The 23,242-nt window shown below is 53.9% G+C and overlaps 7 protein-coding genes across 7 annotated transcripts; 3 read left to right on the top strand and 4 right to left on the bottom strand.

The window, feature by feature from the left end:
• Window positions 1-168: 168 nt before the first annotated feature.
• Window positions 169-3,636, bottom strand: BDY24DRAFT_400931 (prolyl oligopeptidase). Its single transcript, XM_076642020.1, has 17 exons — window positions 3,519-3,636; window positions 3,425-3,435; window positions 3,298-3,355; window positions 2,872-3,218; window positions 2,698-2,806; window positions 2,587-2,635; window positions 2,466-2,512; window positions 2,169-2,394; window positions 1,883-2,091; window positions 1,557-1,808; window positions 1,134-1,476; window positions 989-1,052; window positions 864-917; window positions 699-769; window positions 520-624; window positions 397-424; window positions 169-310 (listed from the first exon to the last, which is right to left on the bottom strand). Exons 1-17 carry the CDS (start codon window positions 3,579-3,581, stop codon window positions 187-189), a joined length of 2,160 nt encoding a protein of 719 aa, XP_076493314.1. The 5' UTR covers window positions 3,582-3,636; the 3' UTR covers window positions 169-186.
• Window positions 3,637-4,375: 739 nt separating this feature from the next.
• BDY24DRAFT_187986 (uncharacterized protein) lies at window positions 4,376-5,313 on the bottom strand. The gene is made up of 3 exons (XM_076636379.1): window positions 4,986-5,313; window positions 4,821-4,909; window positions 4,376-4,729 (listed from the first exon to the last, which is right to left on the bottom strand). Exons 1-3 carry the CDS (start codon window positions 5,225-5,227, stop codon window positions 4,581-4,583), a joined length of 480 nt encoding a protein of 159 aa, XP_076493313.1. The 5' UTR covers window positions 5,228-5,313; the 3' UTR covers window positions 4,376-4,580.
• A 1,619-nt stretch (window positions 5,314-6,932) lies between these two features.
• Window positions 6,933-7,540, top strand: BDY24DRAFT_400923 (uncharacterized protein). Its single transcript, XM_076642019.1, has one exon. It carries the CDS (start codon window positions 7,159-7,161, stop codon window positions 7,456-7,458), a length of 300 nt encoding a protein of 99 aa, XP_076493312.1. The 5' UTR covers window positions 6,933-7,158; the 3' UTR covers window positions 7,459-7,540.
• A 2,174-nt stretch (window positions 7,541-9,714) lies between these two features.
• Window positions 9,715-13,305, bottom strand: BDY24DRAFT_400916 (uncharacterized protein). Its single transcript, XM_076642018.1, has 7 exons — window positions 13,232-13,305; window positions 12,914-13,159; window positions 11,707-11,984; window positions 11,203-11,497; window positions 11,050-11,115; window positions 10,584-10,933; window positions 9,715-10,467 (listed from the first exon to the last, which is right to left on the bottom strand). Exons 2-7 carry the CDS (start codon window positions 13,035-13,037, stop codon window positions 10,132-10,134), a joined length of 1,449 nt encoding a protein of 482 aa, XP_076493311.1. The 5' UTR covers window positions 13,038-13,159; window positions 13,232-13,305; the 3' UTR covers window positions 9,715-10,131.
• A 1,096-nt stretch (window positions 13,306-14,401) lies between these two features.
• Window positions 14,402-18,168, top strand: NOG1 (putative GTPase NOG1). The gene is made up of 12 exons (XM_076637776.1): window positions 14,402-14,514; window positions 14,621-14,760; window positions 14,885-14,905; window positions 15,081-15,097; window positions 15,271-15,543; window positions 15,665-15,848; window positions 15,927-16,139; window positions 16,261-16,708; window positions 16,812-16,987; window positions 17,113-17,676; window positions 17,759-17,824; window positions 17,924-18,168. Exons 2-12 carry the CDS (start codon window positions 14,671-14,673, stop codon window positions 17,951-17,953), a joined length of 2,082 nt encoding a protein of 693 aa, XP_076493310.1. The 5' UTR covers window positions 14,402-14,514; window positions 14,621-14,670; the 3' UTR covers window positions 17,954-18,168.
• A 919-nt stretch (window positions 18,169-19,087) lies between these two features.
• On the bottom strand, window positions 19,088-20,400 carry BDY24DRAFT_418262 (uncharacterized protein; the record flags this gene model as incomplete). The annotated part of the gene is made up of 4 exons (XM_076643830.1): window positions 19,088-19,124; window positions 19,235-19,336; window positions 19,445-20,133; window positions 20,203-20,400. 4 exons carry the CDS (start codon window positions 20,398-20,400, stop codon window positions 19,088-19,090), a joined length of 1,026 nt encoding a protein of 341 aa, XP_076493309.1.
• A 130-nt stretch (window positions 20,401-20,530) lies between these two features.
• Window positions 20,531-21,762, top strand: BDY24DRAFT_400907 (uncharacterized protein). The gene is made up of 3 exons (XM_076642017.1): window positions 20,531-20,597; window positions 20,699-20,881; window positions 21,004-21,762. The coding sequence occupies exons 1-3, from the start codon at window positions 20,586-20,588 to the stop codon at window positions 21,733-21,735; spliced, it is 927 nt and encodes a 308-aa protein (XP_076493308.1). The 5' UTR covers window positions 20,531-20,585; the 3' UTR covers window positions 21,736-21,762.
• Window positions 21,763-23,242: the final 1,480 nt, after the last annotated feature.

The following is a 23,242-nucleotide window of genomic DNA, read 5'->3' as shown; positions in this document are numbered from 1 at the left end:
TTCGTCCATCTTCGCCGTTTTGCTTTGACACTCTCCCGTGGTTTCTTCACCCCTTCGCAGCATCGCGTCCCATTTCTGACCAGGTCATGTTTTCCTTCTGCTTTCCGACAGGACGCTGGAGATACCTCCACCCCGCTCAAGGCGTCGACAAACGTCGTTCTCCTTCAAGACGGCGAATCCATTAAATTACTCGATGAACTTGACTCCCATCGCCTGCGAAAGGAAAGCCAACTTTTCTCCGTTCTCCTGGACGAGCTGAGTAGTCGTCTTCCCCATTCCGTGACCAGTGTCGGTGTAGATCCGGCAGAGTCTGCGATATCGAGCGAACAAGGAGAAAGGGAAGAGGTCGTCAGCGAAAAGTTGAGAACGAAGGGTAAGCGTGAGGAGGAGACGAACATAGGAGCGGGGTTGTTCTCCTTTTTTGCTGGTGGAGGAAGGGAAAGGAAAACGGGAAAGAGCGGCGTCAGCGTTCGAACATTCGAGACGCGAGGGAGGAACGACAGGAGAGCTCGAACCCACTTTGAAGGGTTGCTACCATCTTGAGTGTGTGACCAGGGATCACCCGAGAGTCGTGCTCGGCGGTGGTAAAGAAGGATGCTGGGTAGGTGGGATCACTGGTGACGTCTGGAAATCGAAAAAAAAGAGATGCATTCGGTCAGAACAAGGAGCGAGAGCTGAGAAGGGAAGAAGAGACTCACTGTGCAAGGGAGAGATCTTCAGGAGAGCAGCGAACTCTTCGGCATCGTCTGGATCTCCGTACTCGGCAGTCCTGAAAGTCGCGTGGAGAAGGAGAGGAGGGAGGAAGGAAGTGGACGACGCGTCAGTTGAGCATCGAGCAGGAGCGACGACGAGAGGGAACGCACCAGAGGCCACCCATAGTAAACTTGTGGAATCGGAGGAGATCGTGGACTCCCACGCTGGTAGCAGTAAGGGGAACTGTCAGTTTGCGAAGAAGGATGAAATCAGCGCGTCGAAAACTCGAACTCACTCGGGAAGAGCAGCAGCGAAGAGCTCAGGGTTCTGATTCAACGCAGCACCACAGAGAAGTCCACCTAGGGGTATGAAGACGAGAAGCGAGAGTCAGAAAACGAGGTTTCGAGGCCCAAGAGACGACGAAGAAAGCGACGACTCACCGTTCGAGCTTCCGTAGATGGCCACCTTTCCTCCTCCTCCCTCTGTCTTCAGCCATCTCGCAGCCTCGATGAAATCGTCGAAAGCCACCTGTCTATTGGTCTTGATCGCAGCACTGTGCCAGTCCATTCCATACTCGTTGCCTCCTCGAATCCCAGCGACGGCGAGGACTCCTCCTCCCTTCTGCATCCAGACCGTGAACAGTGCTTCCCACTTCGGTTCTTGAGCCCAAGCGAATCCTCCGTATCCGAAGAGGAGGATGGGAGGAGAGGAAGAGAGGTCGACAGATCTGGAGTGAGCGATGTGCATGGGGATGAGCGTTCCGTCGAGAGAAGGGTAGAAGATCTGAGCGGGAAAGAAAAGGAGGAGAGCGATGAGCGTCATCGAGTTTTCTTGAAGCTCGAGAGGGTGATAAAGAGACGAACCTGCTTCTGAACGTAGTCAGACGAAGACCATCCTTCGACCGAGGAGGTGTGAATGACGGAGAACGAGACGTCTCCGTTGGCGACGACTCCTCGGTAGACCGTCGGAGGAGAAACGTACGACCAGCCTTCTAGGGAAAACTCGATCTGATGAGGTCCCTTCTGAGTGGAGAAAGCCTTGACCATTGAGCCGTGAGGGAACTCCGAGTCGAGAACGCGTCGGACAACCTTTCCCTCAACGGTGTAGATCCAGACCTGGAGGAGGGGAAAGAGAGGAGATCAGAACTAGAGTCACATCATCGAGATGTGGAGAAGATAAGCGAACAAACCTCGTGTCCGACATCGAGAGCGAAAACGATCAAGAGCAGATCTCCTCCGATTGATTCAGCCTGAACGAGCACTCCTTTCGGATGGGAAGGAATGATGTCGTTCCATCCGAGTTCAGGAGATCCGAGAGTAGTGGTAGAAACCTTGGATCGGGTGGCTCCATCTCGACTGGTTTGGAAGACGGAGAGTCCAGCGGAGGTCGTGGTGAGGTCTGGATTGAAGAGTGTGCACGAAAAGGTCAGCTCAACGGGGTTGAAGGTCAACGTAGATAGTAGCAGCAGGTCTCACACTTGTAGGTTCCGTCCCATGGAAGCGACTGCTCCTTCCACTCAAGAGGGATGTCTCGTCGAAGTCGAGCTCCGTCTGTAGGCAGGGCAGCGACGAGAAGTAACATGACGGGCTCTGTCGATCTGAAGATGTCGATGACGAGGAACTTCTTGTCTGCCGAGACTCGAGGAACGAGGACCGACTGTTGAGGGTTCTCGGGATCCGACCAGATGGGGAAGTCGTCGGACTGGAAGAGAAGAAGAAGAAGCGTCAGCACGGGGAACGCGTCGAGTGGACGGGAGGAAGAAACGAGCGGACCTGAGGAGTTCCGAGGTAGTGGACGGTCGAGGCAAAGTTTCCTTCCGCTGTTAAAGGATGGTCGAGAGGTTGTGAGATCAGCGAGAGAAGGACATCTCGAAGACGAAGAAATAGAATGAACCAGACGTGTCGTCCTTGTGCTTGGGAGGGCATCGCTTGTAGACGAATCCCTACGAGAATGAGACGGTATCAGTTCGAGCTAGTACCAAGATATCGGAGGTGGAAGACTTACCTCGTCACCCAACCACTCGATAGTCCAGCAGAACTTGACGTCCTTGAGCTCCTCGTCGACACGCTCCAAAGTCTCAGTGTTCAGAATGATGACCGTCTGCCAGTCCGAGCTGAGGAAAAACGAAGAGCGTCAGCACCTCATCAGCCTCCCATACGTGGATCTGACTCGACTCACCCTCCTCTGCTCAACATGGTAGCCCAGAACTTCCCGCTCGGCGAGAAGGCCCCCCACATCTGCGACGCTGTCCCCTGCCCGTCCTTTGCGAGCTCATTCACGTCGAAGAAGACCTCTCCCTCCAAACCGGTGAAACCCTCTGCTCCAATAGCATCAGCCTTAGCTCTTCGAATGACGGGCTGAGGTAAGGAAGACGTGGTGACCTCCCAGTAGGCGTAGTTCTCCGAAGGAGAGGAGGAGGAGGGGACGATCTTGAAGGCCTTGACGGAGTCGTAGGCGGTGTGAGAAGCGAGGGTTTCTTTGAGAGCGTCGAAGTGAGGGAAGGCAGAGAGGTAAAGAGTGGTGATCTAGTGAAAGAGACGAGAAGGAGTCAGTAACAGGAAGAGACGGACGGACGAGAAGGGGGAAAGAGAGATCAAAGCTGACCTCGTTCTGAGCTTGAACGAAGGCTTGAGTTTCGGCAGCGAAGGAATCCTCGAGATGTCTGGTTCAGAACGAAGAATCAAAGGTTAGTAGACAACTGCGACGTGTCGCTCGAAGCTGTCTTGCGAACCTGTAGGTATCCTGAGAGAGGGAGGAAGAGAAACGAGGTCAGTCAGAAGGAGCTCGAAGCTCACCAAGAAATGAGAGGGAAGCTCGAGACTCACCTCTACGACGACTCCATGCTGAGTCTCGCTCGTCCCATCGTTCCTAGCTGTAGGATAGATCATGATGGCTCTGTTTTGGGAAGAAAGAAGGTGACCGTTGGGGATCAAACGAGCTTGAAGCTTCCCGAGGGAAGGAGAAGAACTTCGGGGCTGAGCGTCTGGCCGAGGCCTCCCTTCCCTCTCTCCCTCTCGCGCCTGGCCTCGAGATAGTCATACGAAAAGAGCGTGATATAAAGGAGAACAGTCAGCGCAACGCAAGGGAGCCTTAACTCGAGACAGAAACAGGTAGAGAATGAAAATCGAAAGGGAAGGAAGCAGTCGCTATGGAAACGCGGAGGACGCGAACGAGTGAAACTATAGAGAGAGAGAGACGGAGCCAGCCGATAGAGAATGATAGGAAAGCACGAGATTCTGAAACAGAAAAAGCAAAAAAAGAGACGAGAACAGAGACAAGAGAAGAACAAAAAGGAAGGAGCTAGACGAAACGCGCGTAAGGAAGTAGATGAAACCGACGCGACCATCCCACCCGCCCCTTGGATTGAGGGAAGAAAGCTCACGTGTTGGTCATGTTTGAAGAGGAAGAGGAGGTGGGTGGGCGTTGGAGAAGAGGAAGAGGAAGAAGCGGGAGGGTTCTCTCTCCTGATGGCGACCATGACTAGACTAGAGAAAGGCAGAGCGTCACCCACGATCAGCTCAGTTACCAAATAGGGAGATGTAATCGGATCTACTCACGAATGAAAGCGACGAAGAGCCAAGGGACAGATGAAAGACGGGAAGTCTAGACGCGGGTGCGGTCCAGAGCGGCTGGAGGAAGAGAGCTGTTGAGGGTTTGACTGAAGCGGGAGAGTTGTGGTTGAGGAGTAGAGTTGGAGAGTCGACTCGAGTCAGGACCTGCGAATGGGGGAGGAGAGAAAGAGAGTAGAAGTCGATTAAAACGTGCCTGGCGACGAAGTCGGTCCTGACCGGAAACATTCTTCCTCTCAGCGGTTCAATTCACGACAATCTGGTCGAGCTTCCAACTGCGTTCTTCCAGGGTGTAGGAGAGACCTCGTAGGTTGCAAATCATGGATCTTTAGGTGTCTGAGTTTCAGTTGAGGTAGGAGGAGGAGGAGCTGTTCCAGTGTGAAGAGGTTTCTCGCAAGCACACGAGGTCGGTTCGTCGACGGGAAGTCCAGCTGCTTTCCGAGAGTTCATTCGTTTCTCGTATCTCCCTGAAGGAATAAGAAGCATTAGTCACAGAGGATGAGTTCTGCTTCGAAACTGAGGACTTGACCGAAGAAGAAAGGAAACAGTCGAGCTCACTTGCGTCCTTCGCCGCCAGCTTGATCCCCTCTCTCACCGCTTCCATGACCGACTCGAGCTGATGTACCTTGGCCGACCACCACGGTGAGCTTGTGAAAAAGACAAGAACGAGAAGACTCAGGATAAGGAAGAAAGGAGCTGATTTCCAACGAAGATGGGACGAACGATTCAAGAATCCCTAGATACTCGCACCTCAAGTCCTCGTACAAGCCCTTCTGCTTGACCCAGGACTCGTACTGGTATTGATGGGAAGGAAGACGACGTTGATGAAAGTTGAGTTCGAGAGCTTGGTAGGCTTTCTCTTCTTCTTCGGCGGAGGTCGAGGTCGAGATGGATGGGGAGGAGGAGGAGGAGGCCGATGAGCTGACGAGCGGAGGAGGGAAGAAGTGCAGAGGTGATATCGACATGGTTGGGAAGATGGAAGAAGCGAAGAGACTGCTGTGGGATGAAGAAGATGAAGATTTGACTTTGAGAGGTCGGAGTAGGGAAGGAGTTGGAGGGGACATCGTGAAATGAGCTTCGCCCTTCCTTCCCCTCCCTCTCTCTTTGTTTCCTTCACCCATCACGACCACCAATCCGCCTTTTCTTCATCTTTGGACCATCCCATCCCCTTCTTCATCATGACCTCCTTCATCTTCAAACCTCGAAATCCATCAAGAAATCCTCGGACACTGGGATCCTTCGACGTTGGCTCAAACGACTCAAGTCTCCCTCGCCTTCCTCGTCCCCTCTCCTTCACCGGGACCTTAGCATCGTAGGACTGGAGGGACTTCGAAGAATGCGGGTCCCAAGGGTGAGATCAATATCCTCACGAAACGACGGCGCAGGGCTAACCTTCGTCCTCCCTTCCCTCCTGCTTCAGGACGAGCGCGCTCAACCTCACCTCTTCCCCTACCTCAACTTGACCTCCATCTCATCCTTCACTCTCGAGATGCTCGACTACGAGAACGCCTACGAGTCGACGTTATCGCTCGATCGAATCACTTCCTCGATTGGTCAAATCTCGGTCAACCAACTAACTCGTCCTCCTCCCCCCTTGTCGATCGCACCGACGCTCAGTACAGCAAAGTCGAAGCCCTCTCTCTCCATACTCTTCCTACCTCGCTTCAACCCTCAGCACGTCGAGCTCGTCGGCCGACCTCCCAGAACTCCAGCCCACACCTTCCATCCTCTCGTCGACCTTGGCCCAACCTCAAGAGCTCTTCCTCTCGTTCTTCGAAGACGCGTCTTTGAAAACTGATCCCTTCCGTCCCCTGCTTCGTTTCTTCGCAGGTCGAGTTGACTCTCATGGTAACCTCATGGGATAGTCTGAGCTCTCCCAGATGCTAGTGGTGGCAGGGAGAGGTTTGTGTCGACGGCGGAGGCGAAAGGGGATTGAGTTTGAGCGCAGAGGGAAGAGGGAGCCGTGGATAGATGAGAGAGATTGTCCCCCTCTGAGACTTCTGGAAGTGAGCTGCTGGTACAGATCTGCTGACCATTGAAAGTTTGCCGGAGAAGGGGAGGTCAACGGAAAACAGACGACCCACCGCTCTGACTCCTGACGGCCGTTTCCCTTTCTCTGTGTTCTTTCGGGGCAGTGGCGTATTTCCCTCGACATCTTACGTCTCTCATTCCCTACTTCGCTTCCTTTTCATGTGAACCGAAGGTACCCTCCTCGCTTTTGGAGAAAGTTTGACGACCTCCGCCGACCCATCCCTCCCCCGCGACTCAAGTTTCTCTCCCGCCTTTCCGAGGGAATCCAGGCTTTAGAACTTTATATGATACGACAAGTTTCTTAAGAAGGTTCTCTGGCTGCCTTCTTTATGCTCTGCTTCGAGACGAGCTTGGGGGAGAAAGTCGGAGGGGCTGAAACTTGAAAGGCGAGCTTGGCCGTCTTTCCTCTCTTTCCTCTCCCCAGCTTCTTTACTTCTCGAAATCGAGGTGTTATCTAGGCCTGCAGCTCATAGACATACAGACTTCGGATCCTTCTCAACGATGCAATTTCAGCAGGCCCCTTAGCGTTCCCTCTCAATCAGCTCGGAGAATCTGAAAGACGCGACCGAAATTCTCCTCCTCCTCGCAGAATCGTCCGCTCTCATCAACCAAACCTTCCTCAACCAAACCTTCAATCTACTCAGGTACCAGACGCGTCCCGACATTAGCCGCAATCTATAGCCGGTCGTTCTTCAACCTTCTTCTGCTATAAGTTTGGCTCCGAGTCGTCTCGATCTGTCTCGATCAAGTCTCAGCGAGGTTTCAGCCCCGTCGAGGTCCAACGAAAGGCACGCCAACCACGTTTTCTGACACGCTCTGTTGGCCGATCCGTTGAACAGGCTTGGGATTCGTATCGGAACATACAATGGGTTGGGGGCTTGTTTCAGCGTCGGAAGCTTCTCTCGTTCTTTCTTTTCTTTTCTCTCTCTCCCTCTCGTTCCCTCCCAACCACAACCCTCCTCCCACTCCCGCCTACACCCTCATCCACCCCCAAACACACCCACCCAAAGTCACCCAACAATTTCAGTCGTCCCCTTCCCTCCCTCCTGCCCTCCGTGTCAGTTTGGATGATTGCAGCACTTCTCGACCTCACCGACGTCAACTCTTCCCTCCTCTCCCTCCCTCCTTCCCGATTCGGAAGCACTCGTGGGACATCCGTCACTAAACCCCCTCTCGCTGGAATCTTGAGCAAGGTCCGGAGGAACGCTGGGGCTGGAAGAACGGGAGGAGAAAGAAGGGGACGGCCAAGCAGCGATGGGACGACGAGCTCGACGGCGGGAGGATCCGAATCCGATGCAGAGGACGAAGATCTGAAGGCGGGTGGGGAAGGAGGACGAGGGAATTTGAGGAAGAAGAAGTCGTGGATCCTCTTGATGGAATCGCTGGGGAGGAAGTCGTCTCGCAGTGATCTACGACGAGAGGAGAAGTGGCTGGAGGACGACACTGAGGACGTTCAAGAGCAGGAGGAGATCGGAATGAGGTGCGAGAGCCTAGGGAGGAAGTTCGTCCTCGTTCGAACTACTACGGAGATCAAGGTCACTTCAGACGTGAGCCAGAAGCTGGGGAACACGGTCGTGAGTCGCTCGTCCTTTTCTCGTTCTCCCTCTCTCCCTCTCTTGATCTCTGAGCTTAACACTGACTTCTCTTCCAACTTATCGAATCTCCCTTTTCATCAATCTCTCAGACCATCGAACCTCTCAATCGACCTCGTCCTCGTCCTCGACAATATCGCAGTCAGCCCCAACTCTCGCGACGCACTTCTGGATGGTCTTCTCCTCCCCCAACCGTCCCCAACTTAATCGATACATTCCCCGCCGGACCCGTCATCTTGATTTCAGATATACCTTACGATGAGGAGGCATTCGATTCGTTATACAGGCTTGAGACCGTTTAGTTTTTGTTGCTCTCGCTGTCGCATCGTTTCGTTCGCTGGTTTGTTGTTGCTCTTTACTGCTTGTCTATGTATCCGTCTTCCTTGCTATAGTTAGATTATATCGTATCTAATCACTCTTTTCGGATTCTCAGCCATGATTTCAGATTGGCGCGAAGATGCGAAAGGAGAGAAGAAACGCGACGCGCCTACGGAGGGTCTCGTCGTTCGCCTCTTTCTTCTCCCTCGACCGCGAAGACGTTACCTCTGGACCAGGAATCGTCAAGCAACTACCGGAGCAGCGTACGAGGCAGCTTAAGTAGGACGAGAGAGGCGAGGGAGCGAGAAACGAAGAACCAGCGGTCTTCGAGCCTCGTCGAGCTCAACTCTTTCAGCCCATCGCTCAAATCCGTCTGCTCTTCTTGTCGGCAGGAAAAGCTGTTCTTGAAACCCTCAGAGCTCTTGGACCACAACCTACACAGCCGACCATCTTCTACAAAATCTGCCCTTCTGAACCGCCCAGGGAAGGTGACAAACTTACTCTCACCCTGAACAGATCTCATCGCCCCGAGTCTTTTCGGCTCGACCTCCCTCTCTCCCCTCCCAACCCTCACCTTCTTCCCCCCCAACCCCACACACACCTTCAAACTAAACAACCATGGCCACCTTCTCCTCCCCTCAAGCCCGACGCGACGCCGACAACGCCAATGCCTTCTACTTTGCCTCAACAGGAGACTTCACCGCCTCTCACGCTCCCGTTCAGCCTGGCAAGACGCTTCGTTTCCCTTGGAAGGCGAAAGCTGTCGAGAAGCTGTTTAGGGACGAACGAGCTGGGGGTGGGGAGAAGGAAGGGATGGAGAGGGAGAGGGTTGTGAAGGTTTTGGGAGAGTGAGTTCAGACTGAGGGAGGTTGGGAGAGAGGGGAGGAGAGGAGGGAGGAGGAGGGGTTGAGCTCGACGAGCTCGATTTCGCTTGCTGATGTTTCCTTTCTTCCTTTCGCTAGGTACATCAAAGACAAGAGAAATTCAGCTCGTACTACAAACCATATCGATAAGAAGCTCACGAGTCTGGAACGATCTGTAGCTGGTGAGTCGTCTCAGCCTTTCTCTCTCTCTCTCTCTCTCTCTCTTTCTCTCTCCATCTCTCGAGCTCACCCTCCCCCTCCTCGTCGTTCCTTCCCAGATCTCAACCTCCACGACAGCTTCGACGAAGCTCGTCGTCTCGACGGGAAACTCGGGAACGGTCCTCTGATCCTGCCTCCCACGCAGGAGGTCCCGTTGTCGAAGAGCGACGTTTGATGAGACGAACGCGCTTCTCTCTCTCCCTCTCCTTTGTTTGGTTTTCATTCGTGTAATAGTAGTTTCCATCGGTCCTTCTCTCCCTCTCTCTGTAACTTGGTTTGTTCACGATCTTGTAGCCCTAGACTATCTGTCCAAACCCTGCTTTCGATCTCGCAACGAACAACCGAAACGACAAAGAAACTGAGCGCATGTAAGATGCGTTCGACGCGTCTCCACGCTCTCTCTCTCTCTCTCCTCCTGCTCCGTTCAAATTCAAAAGAACGCACAATGAAGATCGCAAAAAAGAAACGTCAAGTCGAGTCGAAGCGAAAACAAAAGAGAGAGACGCGTTCGCAGTGTTCTAAACCAACCCGTCGAGTGAGAAAGAGAGAGAGAGAAGGGAGTCCGTAGAGATCGTTTTTTGGAGTTTGGGCGGGCGACCGAAAAAAAAGGGAGCGTGAGAGAGGGAGGGATAGATAAAGTAAGGAGCGAGGGGGAACCGAGAGACAGAGAGGAAGAGAGAAAAGGTAGGGTAGCCCAGCAGACAGGGAAGAGTCGAAAACCGGAACGAAACGAAACGAAATGAGAAACAGCGAGACCCCCCAAAAAGTAGTAAGAACGAGAAACGAAGAAAGTGGAACGAGAGAAGTGAAAACCTGTAGTCCAATCGTCTACCTAACTACCTCCCTTTACTCATCACTAGGGTTCGCCACCCCCAACTTCTTCCCTCCTGCCCCTCGTCCCTCCCCAGTGCTGATCAAGCTCCCATCGGAAGCGTTCCTGTTCCCCAAGCTCATCCCGTCCTCCCCCACCACCGGAGCAGCGTAGCTAGGAGCTCCTGCTCCGTTGTTGTTGTACTGCTGATCGGAGTAGCCTCCTTGCTGCTGGGAAGGGTCGTGGTAGGCCTGTTGCGACGGGTCGTGGTAGGCTTGTTGGGAAGGATCGGAGGAGTACTGGGAAGGGTAACCTCCGTCGTGGGAGGAGTTGGAGGTGTAGAAGGGGTCTTGGGCGTAGTCGTAGGGTTGCTGGAAAAGGGGGGAAAGATGAAAGAGGGAGAGGGAGGGAAGGTCAGCCGCGTCGTTTTCGTGTTTCGTTCGGTCGAACGAGAGAAAGCGAAGACGATGTGGAGTTGTTTACTCACATCCGAGTAAGGTTCGTACTGCCCATCAGCTCCGTAATGTCCCTGCTGCTGGTGCTGCTCTCCTCCCGCTCCTCCAACGTACGTTCCGTCAGGAGCGTACCCTCCCTGACCTCCTCCTCCAGCTCCGTACGCATCGTACCCTCCGTTGTGCCCATACCCATCCTCGACGGCTCGTCCTCCAGCAGCAGCTCCGTAGCCGTACCCAGGCTGAGCGTATTGGGACATGGCTGGAGCGTCGTGGGTCGAGTTGTACGAGTGGGAACCGGAAGGAGGGAGGTCGTCGTCGTCCTCGAAGGGTTGACGGGAAGCGGCGGCTGCTGCTGCTGCGGCGGCGGCGGAGACGTCTCGGTCTGTTTGATGAGGAGAGAGGGAAAGGATGAGAAGGAAGGAGGAAGAGAGAGTCAGCGAAAGGGAAGAGGGTTGGGTCGGGAAGAGGAAGGGAAGGGCCAAGGGATTGGAAACGAACCGAGTCGAGCTGCACGACGACGTCGAATGAAGAAGAATCCAGCGGCGAGGATCATAGCGGCTCCAGCTGGAGAGGAACATCATCATCAAGAGGCAGATCAGCTGCTGCCTGAAGTCACGCGTTCGAAAAGCGAGGGAAGGACGAGAGACTCACCGATTCCAACAACGACAAACACTCCCACCACCGCTCCAGTGTTGTTGAAGAAAGCACTGCTCCCTCCTGAGCTAGCGTTGTTGAGGGTAGGGTTTCGTACAATCTGAGTGATAGTGTAAACTCCGCCTGACGCGTCCGAGGAGAGGATGGTGGACGTGATGGAAGCGGGTTGAGAGGAGGAAGAGGTAGCCGAGGAGGCAGCGGTATCGGAGGCCGTAACGAAGACGGTGGAGGTGGCTTGAGCGGTTGTGCTGGTGGCCTCAGCGGTAGCGGAGGTGATGATGACGGAAGAAGTCTATGAAAGAAGAGAGAAGAGGTCAGCGAAGGGAAGGAAGGAGGAAGGGAGAACGAAACCGAGAGGCTCCTCCTGCTACAACTCGACGGTTCCACCGCTACGAAACACCTGTACATCGTACATAGAGCCGCAAATGTTCCTCCCAGGCCGTCCAGCAAGAGCTGGCAACCCATAGGGAAGAAGAAAACGAGGAGACACTCCGTACGCACCTGTTGAGCTCTGGTCGTCGTCGTGACCGCCCGAGTGGACGTTTCCTCCTCTGTCTCACTCGTCTCTGCTGGAACTGAGCTCGTAATGACCCTCGTGCTTTGCTGTTGGGTAGTAGTCGCCGAGGTGACCTGCTGGGTTGTAGATTCGGCAGCTGAAGTTGTTTCCTCTTCCGCCGTCGTCTCGGAGACTGGTTGAGTAGTCGTTCCTCCTGTAGTTGTTACGGGAGCAGCTGTGGTGGTGATAGGAGCAGCTGTGGTTTCGTCGGCAGTTGTAGGAGCTGCGGTAGTGGGAGAGTTGGAAGCTGGAGGGAGGGAGGAAGAGAGGAAGAAGGAAGGGGAAGGAACAAAGAGAGAGCGAGGCGAGACGAGTCAGCTTCGGGTTTTCTTCATCTTCTTGTTCGTAGGAACCAATGCAGCCCTGCTCTAGTAGCCCTCTATACAATCCCCCTCCTCTCACCCAGAAACAGCAGCCAGTCTAGAGAAGGGAGCTCGCTGGTGGTGCTTGTTCTCCCTTCTTTTCCTTCTTCGGCACGTCCTCCCTTTCCCTTTCCACTCGCCTTCCTTCCTCCCACTCTCCCTCCTGTCCCAGCCTGACCCCCTTCTTACTCTCAATCCCTCGGAGCCCAGCCCCAACGCGTCCTCCAACGAGAAAGAAACCCAAGAAAACGAAAACTCACCCATGGTTCAAAGAAGGGAACGAAAGGAAGAAGCGGAGAGGTGTTGTTTCGATTCGATCCAAGGACGGGGTTTCGCGTTTCGGTTTGCGGTTGTAGAGGGAGTCGAAGGAGTGTGCGTAGAAGAAGAGAAGAGGAGAAGGTGGGAGAGAGGAAGAGAGAGTCAGAGAACGGAGAGGATGGCGGTTTGGGGAAGAGAAGAGAAGAGAAAGAGAGGAAGCGTTTGGGTTCGAAACGGCCAAGAGGGGAGGGGAGAGCAAGATTGTCACCGCTTCCAAAACTTCCCCTTTTTCTTCGTTTGAGTTTGAGGAGAGGAGAGGTGGTCGGAGATTAAGTTGGGGCAGGTGGTTGATTTTTACTCTTTCCTCTCTTGAAGAAAGGAAGAAGAAGGCTCAAAGAAAGCTCAACCAACCCTCAAAATCGTCCGAGAGAAGAGAGAGAGGTTCCGATCCTCTCTCTCTTCTCTCCCCTGCCCCTCTCCGTCTCTACAGCACCTCATCGCACGACAGAGAGAAACCAAAACGAGTACTAACCCTGCGTAGTCACCTCAGCCTGAGTGGTCTCCTGGGTCGTAGGATCCACGGGAGCAGCCGTCGTAGGAGTCGCAGGAGTCGTCTGGGCAGCTCCGGTCGTTTCCACAGGTTGCGTGTCCGACATGGTAGAGCCTCAAACGTTGAAGGGAGAGTTGAGTGTGGGCGTGTTCTTTTTGGGAGGGGGAAGGAAGGAAGGAAGAAGGAGGAGGAGGGAGAGGAGGGAGGTGGAGAGGTAGATGTTTCGATCTGGAGTTGAAGAGCATTCGAGGTCAGCATCTCTCTCCACTCTTTGTTCGAAGGAAGACTTAAGTAACTCACCAGGCGATGAAGAAGAGAGGGTTCTTTTGGGGGATCAACGAGATCCAAAAAAGGTGTTGAGCGTTGAGGGCAAGAAAGCAAAAAGCAAAGTCCAAAACCCCGACTTCTCCTCCCTCAAATGAGCTTCTCCCTCTCTCTTTCGATGACGGAGTTGGACGGAGGCCCTTGGGAGAAAAGGTGTCTCGCAGTGAGAACGAAAGCGGGAAGAGGACGAGTAATCCCTTGGGAAGTTTTTTTTCTTCTTTCATTGAAGGTGAGGGGAAGGAGAAGCGCTGGGAAAGGAGGGAGATAAGAGGGAGGGAGAGAGGGAGATAGGGGCAAAAGAGGAGGAACCGAAGTGGGGAGGGCGCGTCGATGAGAAAGGTTGGCATGCGGCATCGAGGAAGAGAAAAGGAACAGATGTGGGAGGGAGGAGGGGGCAGAAGACGAGATGCATATTTTGGAATCCCGCGTCTGGAATTTGGGAGTCAAAAAGGGGAGGTAAGGAAATTCGACGGCGAGGAGTGGACGATGTCGTCCAGGAGTTGAGAGAGCGAGGAGACTAACCGTTCGTTTGGGGAGGGCTCAGTGAGGGTACACAACTTGGAGATGTCAATAGAAGAATTGATAGTGCTTGATTGGGTTGTCAGCGTCGACTAGAAGGCTGGAAGTCGGATCCTTGAGAAAAGAAGAACGAGCAGAGGTGCGACGCACGACGCGTCGCGAGTCCCCGATTCTGGGCCTTCTTCCTCTTCTTCGAAGCCGATGTCGAACCCCAAAGGGTAGATAGTAGGGTAATACGAACTTCTTTCATTGTTATGACCCCAGAAACGAGCATCAGAAGGTCGTGGAAAGACCGAAGGGCGTCGCGAGAGTCGCGACGACACCGTCCGACGCCCTGTCGCTTCCGGAAGGCCCTGGTGAGCAGATCTTCTCAAAGTCAAAAGTCAGCTGGAAAGATTTCTCACAAGTCTCTCTTTCCCCTAATCAACTCAAGATCGGAGAAGGGCAAATCTTCAAAAAGAGTCGAGTTGGTTTCGAACTGCGCGCAAACGAAATTTCCTGACCTGGAAGAGGTCAAGGGGGAGGGGAGGGAAGCTCGAACTGCAACTGTCCCTTCAGCTACAGGTTCGCCCCACCACCTCCTCCCTCCTCCCAACCCACTCCTATCCAACCCACCATCCTACCAGAGCAAATCTTGCGAACGTAGCTTCAGAAACGAACGAGAACCTGACCTTCAAACTCCTTTCCTCCTCCTCCCTCCCTCCCTCCCTCCTTCACCTTCACCTCCGCTTCTTCTACAGGTTCGTTTCCCTCCCCTCCACCTCACTCTATATATACTCCGAGCTCAGCTTCCTATCAAGAACATCTCCTCACCACCTCCTCCTCCCTCCTTCTTTCCCTCTACAGTCCACCCTCCCTTCCGCCCTCCCACCTCTTCCCCTCTCCCTCCCTTCGACATGTCGGCTATCAAGGCTATCGCGCCCATTCCCTCGGCTGAGGACTTCATCAATGTCGTTCTCTCTCACACCCAGAGGAAGACTCCTACCGTACGTACCAGCTTCCACTCGATTCGCTCCAAGAAGAAGGGAGAGCTTGAGCTTCAAAGCAAAGCGAGAACGAGCTCAAAGCTGACCTTCGACTCCTTCCCTTCCCTTCTCTTTATCTCTACAGGTCATTCACAAAAATTTCAAGGTCAGTAATAGCTCTCGTGCCTTCTTCAGCTTCTCGTAGAGGGTTTAGGGGGAATCAGAAGTGGGAAGGGAGTTCAGGAGTCGGCAAACAAGCAAGGGAGGAGGAGGGAACGAGGGGTACGCAGTTTGACCTCGAAGACCTGCTTGCTGACGTTTCCTCCACCGTTTCTATACAGATCTCGCGTATCAGAAAGTGAGTACAGGCTCTCATCTGTCGGGAGGCTTCGGGAATCAGGCTGGAGACCTAGGGAGTCGAGGGAAGCTCAGGAAGGAAGAACGAGTCGAGACTCGGTCAGCTCAGGAATTTCGCGTCGCCCAAGAGCTGACTTTCCTTCCTTCTCCTCCTTCCTTCCTCCCTCCACTCAGCTTCTACATGCGAAAGGTCAAGTTCACCCAGGACACCATCGACGAGAAGCTCGGAGCCATCCTTGCCGATTTCCCTATCCTCGATAACCTCCACCCTTTCCTCGCCTCCCTCCTCAACGTCCTCTACGACAAGAACCACTACAAGCTCGCTCTTGGACAGCTCAACACCGCTCGACACCTTTCCGATCAGGTCGCCAAGGATTACTGCAGGTTGTTGAAGTTCGGAGATTCGTTGTACAGGTGTAAGCAGTTGAAGAGGGCCGCTCTCGGAAGGTGAGTCTTCAGTTCTCGTTCTCCTTCGTTTCTCGGTTCGAGCTCGTAGGGTTGTAGAGCTGGTTGGTAGGAAGAGATATAAGAGCTGACGGGTTTTTCATCCTTCGTTGCTCTCGTTCAGGATGGCCACCGTCATGCGACGACAGAAGGATCCTCTCGCCTACCTCGAGGAGGTTCGACAGCATATCTCCCGTCTCCCAACCATCGATCCCAACACCCGAACGCTCCTTATCTGTGGTTACCCCAACGTCGGAAAGTCTTCCTTCATCAACAAGGTCACCCGAGCCGATGTCGATGTCCAGCCCGTGAGTTTATCGCTTCCCTCTCTCTTTGCCTCGTCGACGACGCGTTGAGCTGACTTCGCTCTCTCTTCTCTCCCTCAGTACGCCTTCACCACCAAATCGCTCTTCGTCGGACACATGGACTACAAGTACCTCCGATGGCAGGTCATCGACACTCCCGGTATCCTGGATCACCCTCTCGAGGAGATGAACACCATCGAGATGCAGTCCATTACCGCTCTCGCTCATCTTCGATCCGCCGTTCTCTACTTCATGGATCTCTCCGAGCAGTGTGGTTACACTATCGAGGCTCAGGTTAGTTCACTTCTTCTGCGTTATCTCTTTCGAGCGGAACTTGGTCAACTCGAGCGAACGAACGCTGACCTTCGTCCCTCTCCCTCTCCTCTCCCTCCTTCCTCCTCCTCTCCTCCTCCAGTGCAAGCTCTTCAACTCCATCAAACCCCTCTTCGCCAACAAGCCCACCCTCCTCGTCATCAACAAAATCGACATCACCCGTCTCTCCGATCTCACTCCTGAGAACCTCGCCCTCGTCACCGAGATTACCTCCCACTCGGACGTCCAGATGGTTCAGACGTCGTGCTACTCGGAAGAGGGAGTCATGGACGTTCGAAACGCCGCCTGCGACGCTCTTCTCGCTCACCGAGTCGAGGCCAAGCTCAAGGGAACCAGGATCAACTCGGTCGCCAACAAGATCCACGTTGCCATGCCCAAGCCTAGGGACGACGTCGTTCGAGGAGCCTTCATCCCTGAGAAGGTGCTGGAGAGGAAGAAGTACGATAAGGACGATCCTGATAGGATTAGGTTGGAGAGGGATATCGAGGCGGAGGAGGGAGGACCTGGAGTTTACCGAGCTCCTCAGTGGAGTGAGTTTTATCCTTTCGTTCTTCGTTCTCGACGCGTCGTTGTCTCTTCGTTTAATTCGGATCGAACCGTCACTGACCTTCTTCTTTTCTTCCTTATTTGTAGAGAACTACCTTCTCGCCGACGACTCGTGGAAGACCGACATCATGCCCGAGATCGTGGACGGCAAGAACATCGCCGACTTCATCGATCCTGATATCGCCGAGAAGCTTGAGGCGTTGGAGAGGGAGGAGGAGAAGCTCGAGGCCGAGGGCTTCTACAAGTCCGACGACGAGGAGATTGTGAGTCTCCTTTTCCTACTCTCTTTCCTCGCTTCTTCGTCGAGTCCTCGGTTCGACTCGTCGCGTCTCCTTCCTTCCACTGACCTTCTTCTCCTTCCTTCGCTCTTCTCTTTTTCCTTTCGCAGCTCGACTCCGACGAAGAGGAGTTCCGAGACACCGCTCGTCAAATCCGAGAGAAGAAGGCTTCCATCAAGAAGATCTCTCAGGACAAGAACAAGCTCTCCAACCGACCCATCATCCCCCGTAAACACCAGTCCCGAACCCTCTCCCAACTCACCACCACTCTCAAATCCGTCGGACTCGACACCTCTCGAATCGAGGAACGAGCCAAAGCCATCGCAAAGTCTCGAGGACTCGGTGTCATCGGAGGTCTTCAACCTCGTGGTCTGGCTGTCCCTGGAGAGAAGAGGGGAAAGAGGAGTTTGCGAGCGAGGATGGAGGCGGAGGCGGAGGAGATGATGGACGCGGCGAACGGATCGGGATCGGACGACGGAGGAATGGAGGTCGACGGAGAGGAGGACGAGGAGGAGATCCCTCATGGACCCAGGACGAGGCATGGAGCCATCACCGCTGCGTCGTTCGGAAACAGGACACCTCAGCACAACAGGGCTACCGCTGGACTTACCACCGCCGAGTACGAGAAGTCGAACGAGCTCAGGAACTTTGCGCAGAGGCCCCGGAACTACAAGGTTCGTCGTCTTCGTTTCGTTCCGACGCGTTCTCTTCCGTTACTGACTCCTCCCTCCTTCTCTTCCTCTTCTCGCCTCACAGGGAAAGTCTGGAGAAGCCGATCGACACATCGCTATCACTCGTCCTCGTTGGCTGTTGGCTGGAAAGGTTCGTCTTCTTCGTCCCTCCCTCCTCTTCTCGTCCCACCTCCCCTCCTCTCTCCTTTACTGACCCCTCCCCTCTTCCTTTCTTTTCACCACCCAACAGAGAAAGGCCGGAAAGACCGACTACAGGTAAAAACCTCTACCTCGTCGTCGCGTCTCTCTCTCTCCTCCTCTCCCTTTCCTACTTTGCTTGTGCTTTCGTTGTTCGCTTTGGGGTTTCGTCTTTCTCGGTTGTCCACTCCTCTCTCTCCTTCTTTTATACTTTTTCGTTTGGCCTCCCTCTCCTCCTCTCATGTTCTTCTTTACAGCATCGTTCTCGGTTTTGATCTCATGATTCTAGTATCTCTCACTCTCTCGATTTTGGTTGGGAAAGGGAACGAAACGGAAAGCTCTTGCGGCGGGACGAAGGATGGGGCGGCAGTGCGAGATGAGGAGAAAGTGCTTGATGATCACGAGAGAGTGAATTGAAGGCGTTCGATTGTACGGTAGGCTGGCTGGCGTCTGGACGTCTGTAGGCGAGCTGATCGGAGAGAAGAGAAAGGAAGAGAAAGACGCGTCGAGGTCGGCTCGTTGAACGTCGAGATTGGAGGGGATCAGAAGACGAACGAGAGGTGTGATTGAGCGGCTGAAGTTCGATTATGCGCTGTTGTTTGCGGAAGCGAAGGACCCACTGTAGACACGTCAACGATGGGAGAAGTGAAGAAGAAGAGAGGACGGGCCAGCCGAACGCCTCGTCTGAGATCGTTACGCTCTGGGAGTGTAGTCGACTCACGTCCCATGTGTGTTTGATTCGGACAAGAAGTACGACGTAAGATGATTTCGAATGATGTCGGGAGGGCGAGAGGAGAGGGAGGTGGGAGTGATCGCGTCGACGAGGAGAACTGGGGGACGGCAAGGATAAATCTCCACCGAGGTTGTTTCAACTCAATGCGTATCATCTGGGTTTGATAGTCTCGTCGAGTCGAATGAAGACTTCTCTGCGTCTCAAGTCTTTCCGAAGGTTTGGTTGGATCGACGCGTCGTCGTCGAGATCAGTTCGTCCCCGCGTCGCGCCCGAGCTCCTTCGAAGAACGAGTCGAGATTGGGTTCCAGAAAATCAATATCTTTTAGATTACGTAGAGAGCTACTAGACCAAGACAAAGTCGAAGAGGATTAACGGAACGAAGCAAAGGAGAGGTCGACCGTCCTGCGTTCCAACGACGACCAAGGAAACCAGATGGGGAGACGACGCGGCGAGAGGGCACCTTAGACTGAGATACGACTACAGTTAGTTGCATGGGTCGACGGGGAAGGAGGCGGGGAAACTGGAAGGAGAGAAGAAGGAAGCGGAAGGACGCGTCAGGACGAGCGATCAGAAAACGCGAGAGGACGAAGGATTGATCTCACGGATGAGGGTGTACTCCGCAGAGACAACGACTGAATATCCCTGGGAGCGAGATCGAGGTAGGGATGAGTGGATGGCGAAGAGATGGGTCTGGCGAAGAGGGAGAGGCCGAGGACGGTGTTGATGTTGAAGCTTTGGGCGACGCGTCTGAGTTCAAGAAGACTAGAGCTGATCACATGGAATCTCGAGGTAAACCTTGTAAGAGACGTAACAGGAAGAGGACGAGAGCTGGAAACGAACCATCGCGTCTCGACAACTTCGAACCTCAACCGACTCCTCCATTCATCCCGAACCTTCTCCTCGATCCCGTCACAGACCCACCCCGCTTTGACAAATACAAGGATGTACTTCTCCTCCTGCTTATCCAGCACTCTAATCACCAGTTCCTTCAACCTTCTCGTCCCCAGCAACTCCTCCTCTCCATCCAACTCGTTTTCCGCGTTCGTCCTCAAGGCCTCGTACACGTTCGTCCCAATCCTACTTCCGTCCCTTTTCCTACCAAGATCCCAGGCAATAGTCACTTTCCGGTCCTCTTTGTTGGAGCGTGAGAGGAGGAACCCTGAGTAGCCCAGGTAGTTTAGCGACGCTGCCGCGATCTCTTGAAGATTCGTCCAACTGGAGGTGGAAGTGAGGTCGATTCGAGAGAGGAAGTAGGAGGAGGGACGAGGTGAGCACTCTCCTGATACTTCGACGAGTTTTGGGTTGAAGAGAGGGAGGAGGAGATCCCAGAAGTGTTCGAGGAAGGAGAGGGGAGCGAAGGGGAAGAGGAGGACGAGTTTGTCGACGAGGATCTGGCTACTCCTCGAGGAGAGACGAGTGAGGGAGAGGGATGGGTGTACAGAATCGTCCCCCGGGACGAAGTGAAAGGTGAAGGATGAGATGGAGGTGAGGTCGAGGTAGGGAGAGAGATGAGGTTGAGCTGGCTCGTTCTGGAGAAGGAGGGAAAGGAGGAGGAAGGTTAGCCCTGCGCATTCGTTTCGTGAGAATTTTGAGCTCACCCTTGGGACTAGCAGCCTTTGGAGTCCTTCCAATCCTACAATGGCGATGTCCCGGTAGAGGAGAGGGGACGACAGGTCGAGGAAAGCGAGGGAGACTCGAGACGTTTGAGCCAACGTCGAAGGATCGCATTGCCGGAGGATTTCGTGCTGAAGTTCGAGAGGAAGGGATGGGCGAGGTTTGAAGATGAAGGAGCTCATAGTGAAGAAGATACAGAGACGGTCCGAGGTTCAAGGAAGAGGTGGTTTGGAGGTCGTGATGGGTGAGGGAAAGAAGGGAAAGAAGAGCCAGGGAAGGAAGGTGAAGCTCACATCGCTGATTCCCACCCAACGTCATCGACCCTCCTCCCCTTCCTTTCCTCCTTCAGCTTTGCAGTACCTCAAGAATGTCCTCTCAGGTGAGCTTCACGTCTCGTCTGCATCCGCTCGAAGAACGGGCTCGTTCTTTAGATAGCAAGGAGAAGTGAGCTGATCCCCTTCGTCCTTCCTTTTGATTCAGCTCCCCTCTCGAGCCCACTCCTTTACCTGGGAGATCCTCATCCACATCTTCTCCCTAGCTGATCAAGCTACTCTCGCTTCCCTCTGTCTCGTCTCGTTCACCGCTTGGGAGGTTGCGAGACCGCTGCTCTACGAGGACGTTCAAATCAGGTCGCTCGAAGCTCTCGTCGCTCTGCTCTTCGTGGTCAGTTCTGTTTGGTGTTCTTTCTCTTGTGAATCTAGAGCATCCTTGATCTCAAATCTGGAGAGGAAGGTCAACCTCAGCCTAACGCTCTTCTCTCGTTTGGATGATGTTCGACGACACAGGAAGTCCCCTCCGCCTCCTCTCGCCTTCCTCCCTCTCACCACCATACGATCGGGACCCTCACTCTCAACCTCCCATCCTCAGATGCCATTCAATCGCCCTCCCGTCCTTCTTTCTACGATCTAGTGGATAAACCCTCTCGACCGTTTTCCCCGTACCCTCCCCTCCTGCTTCTCAACTCTCCTCCTCGACCAACACGAACCCTCGTCCTCTCCCCTCCCCTCCTCTTCGACTCCTTGCAAGCCATCTTCTTCCTCTCCGTGAACGTCCTACACCGCATCAATCCTGCCTCATTCATACACGGCAACTGCCGAGACGCGGAACTCTGGATGACCATTCTGGTCAGTCCGTTGGGCGAGGACCTTCCTCTCTTCGTCAAGAGATGGACGCGACTCGAACGCATCGTCAATCGAAGACAGACGTTCTTCATGGGATATCCCGTCGTCGGACCTCTTTCCACCTCTTGGATCCAACATCATCATCGTCCCCTCGACGTCGTGTTCGATCTCGTTACGGGACAGACCGAGGGTTCCAGGGTTCTTCAAAAGTGGACGACGGTTTCTCAGTTCGAGGAGCATCTTAACCGGAACCACGCCATGGAAGTCATCGTCGCAGGTGGAAGGGTTGTGATGTTGGTTGGAGCGGCAGACGAAGAGAAGATGAGCAGGGTCCTAGGAGCGGTGGGGAATCAGGAGTTGAGGGAGAAGGTTCGAGTCGAGGTTGTAGAGGCTTAGTATTAGCGCAGCTCGTAATCGATTGGCTTTTTGATGGATGCCAACTCCACTATGGATGATTCTACGGGAAAGCACCTGAGCTGAGACCGAGGGAGAGGCCCGACAAGGAGGAAACCGACGTCGACGCGTTTTCGCCTTCTGTTCCTTCCTTTTCTCTCTTCCTTCTTGTTCGTTCCTTCGAGGTGGCTGCAAAATGTCTGGTAGGAGTAGTTGGATCTCGGTACCCATAGGATATCAATTCAACAGTCGCAAGGAGCTTTGCTTACAGAACAACGCGTCGCTTCTTCTTGAGCCAGAGTCGGGTCGAACGAGGACTCCGCGGTCTGATTTGCCTCCTGAGATCGGTCGGGTGCACGACGGCGACTAGAAGTCACGCGAAATATCGTTCGAGGCGATATAAACCTGAGGAGGAAGAGGAAAAGAAAGGAGGGACAATGAGAATGTTCGTTTCGAATCGACAGCTCTCTCGAAAGGTCGAGCTGGAAGCTGAAGCTCTCTCAGCTTGGAGGGGTATATGGAACCCGACAGAATGCTAATAGCGGCCTGGTTCTTCTTCTTCAGTCCCCCTTCAACCTCAAACCTTCGAGCTTCGTTCACAATCGCGACGCGACTCGACAAATCAAGATGGGCGACATCGGAGACCTCATCACACCTGAAGTTCTCGTCTCAGTTTTACAAGAAAGCTAGAATCACGGTTTTGGAGAATCAGCGAAGATGTGGAAGGAAAAACCGAAACAAGGGGTGCGAACCTTCTTCTTCCCGCCGTCGACGCTGCGATTCCCACGCTGAGCGGTGGATTCCTTCTCACGACGATGCGGTGCTGTTCTCAATCTACTTCGACACCTAGGGTAATCTCCTGGAGGAGCTGGAGCTCGTTGCTGGGGTGCAAAAAAAAGAAGGGGGTGAGAAAGAGGGGCCAGGAGCGAGCGAGCTCGGGTCGTTTCTTTTGAAGTGCTAGGGAGGGCCAGGTTCGTTGTTTCCCCCCTTGTACGGCAAAGAGGATCTCGAGCTGGTTCTCCTGAGAGAGAGAGAGAGGAGGTTGAGGAAGAAGAAAGGAGGAATGGTAACGAGACGCGTAAAAAACAAAACTTGTTTGGTCTGAGCTGTCTTCACGAAGAAGTTTTGCTGTGTTCCGTACAGCAAGAGACCTCGACGCGAGAGACGTAGAGCATCATCCACGGATGAGCTCAAGAAGGTTTTTCTCTTCCTCTTCCCCACGAAAAGGGAAAGGTCGACGGCGATAAGACAAGTGTTGCCGCTCGACGCTTCCCTCCTTTCCATCTCTCTCCCTCGCCCCCTTCGTTTCAGGTTCCAGAATCCAGGCTCTGGAATTGAGTTAGAATTCTCCTCGCATCTCCTCGTCCGTCAGAGAGCGGGGCGTTGCGTTGGCTGAAGTGAAAAAGGGAAAAGAAGGGAACGCGTCCCAGCCGAGGCTCGGACGAAAATCAATCGAGGGTCTTCCTTCTCTCTCACTCTGTTCTGTGAGAGCTCTTCAGCTTCTCGTAGA

This window comes from Mrakia frigida, assembly GCF_051309035.1.
Source record: "Mrakia frigida strain ATCC 22029 unplaced genomic scaffold BDY24scaffold_36, whole genome shotgun sequence".
NCBI classification, from domain to species: Eukaryota; Fungi; Basidiomycota; class Tremellomycetes; order Cystofilobasidiales; family Mrakiaceae; genus Mrakia; species Mrakia frigida.
This window is presented reverse-complemented; position numbering and strand designations above follow the sequence as displayed.

What these genes read in the sequence shown, in the direction of transcription:
- BDY24DRAFT_400931 (XM_076642020.1), bottom strand. Translation starts at nt 3,581, where the DNA reads ATGATCTATCCTACAGCTAGGAACGATGGGACGAGCGAGACTCAGCAT. An exon ending in CTGACTACGTTCAGAAGCAG is followed by an intron (nt 1,477 to 1,556) that starts GTTCGTCTCTTT and finishes TTTCCCGCTCAG; the next exon opens with ATCTTCTACCCTTCTCTCGA. An exon ending in CATCTACGGAAGCTCGAACG is followed by an intron (nt 1,053 to 1,133) that starts GTGAGTCGTCGC and finishes TCATACCCCTAG; the next exon opens with GTGGACTTCTCTGTGGTGCT.
- BDY24DRAFT_187986 (XM_076636379.1), bottom strand. Translation starts at nt 5,227, where the DNA reads ATGTCGATATCACCTCTGCACTTCTTCCCTCCTCCGCTCGTCAGCTCA. An exon ending in TATCTAGGGATTCTTGAATC is followed by an intron (nt 4,910 to 4,985) that starts GTTCGTCCCATC and finishes CTTTTTCACAAG; the next exon opens with CTCACCGTGGTGGTCGGCCA. An exon ending in GCTGGCGGCGAAGGACGCAA is followed by an intron (nt 4,730 to 4,820) that starts GTGAGCTCGACT and finishes TTATTCCTTCAG; the next exon opens with GGAGATACGAGAAACGAATG.
- BDY24DRAFT_400916 (XM_076642018.1), bottom strand. Translation starts at nt 13,037, where the DNA reads ATGTCGGACACGCAACCTGTGGAAACGACCGGAGCTGCCCAGACGACT. An exon ending in CGACGACCAGAGCTCAACAG is followed by an intron (nt 11,498 to 11,706) that starts GTGCGTACGGAG and finishes CTTCTTTCATAG; the next exon opens with ACTTCTTCCGTCATCATCAC. An exon ending in AGTACGAACCTTACTCGGAT is followed by an intron (nt 10,468 to 10,583) that starts GTGAGTAAACAA and finishes CCCCTTTTCCAG; the next exon opens with CAACCCTACGACTACGCCCA.
- BDY24DRAFT_400907 (XM_076642017.1), top strand. An exon ending in TCGTCGCTCTGCTCTTCGTG is followed by an intron (nt 20,882 to 21,003) that starts GTCAGTTCTGTT and finishes TCGACGACACAG; the next exon opens with GAAGTCCCCTCCGCCTCCTC.
- BDY24DRAFT_400923 (XM_076642019.1), top strand. Translation starts at nt 7,159, where the DNA reads ATGGGTTGGGGGCTTGTTTCAGCGTCGGAAGCTTCTCTCGTTCTTTCT.
- NOG1 (XM_076637776.1), top strand. Translation starts at nt 14,671, where the DNA reads ATGTCGGCTATCAAGGCTATCGCGCCCATTCCCTCGGCTGAGGACTTC. An exon ending in CCCAGAGGAAGACTCCTACC is followed by an intron (nt 14,761 to 14,884) that starts GTACGTACCAGC and finishes TTATCTCTACAG; the next exon opens with GTCATTCACAAAAATTTCAA. An exon ending in AAGAGGGCCGCTCTCGGAAG is followed by an intron (nt 15,544 to 15,664) that starts GTGAGTCTTCAG and finishes GCTCTCGTTCAG; the next exon opens with GATGGCCACCGTCATGCGAC.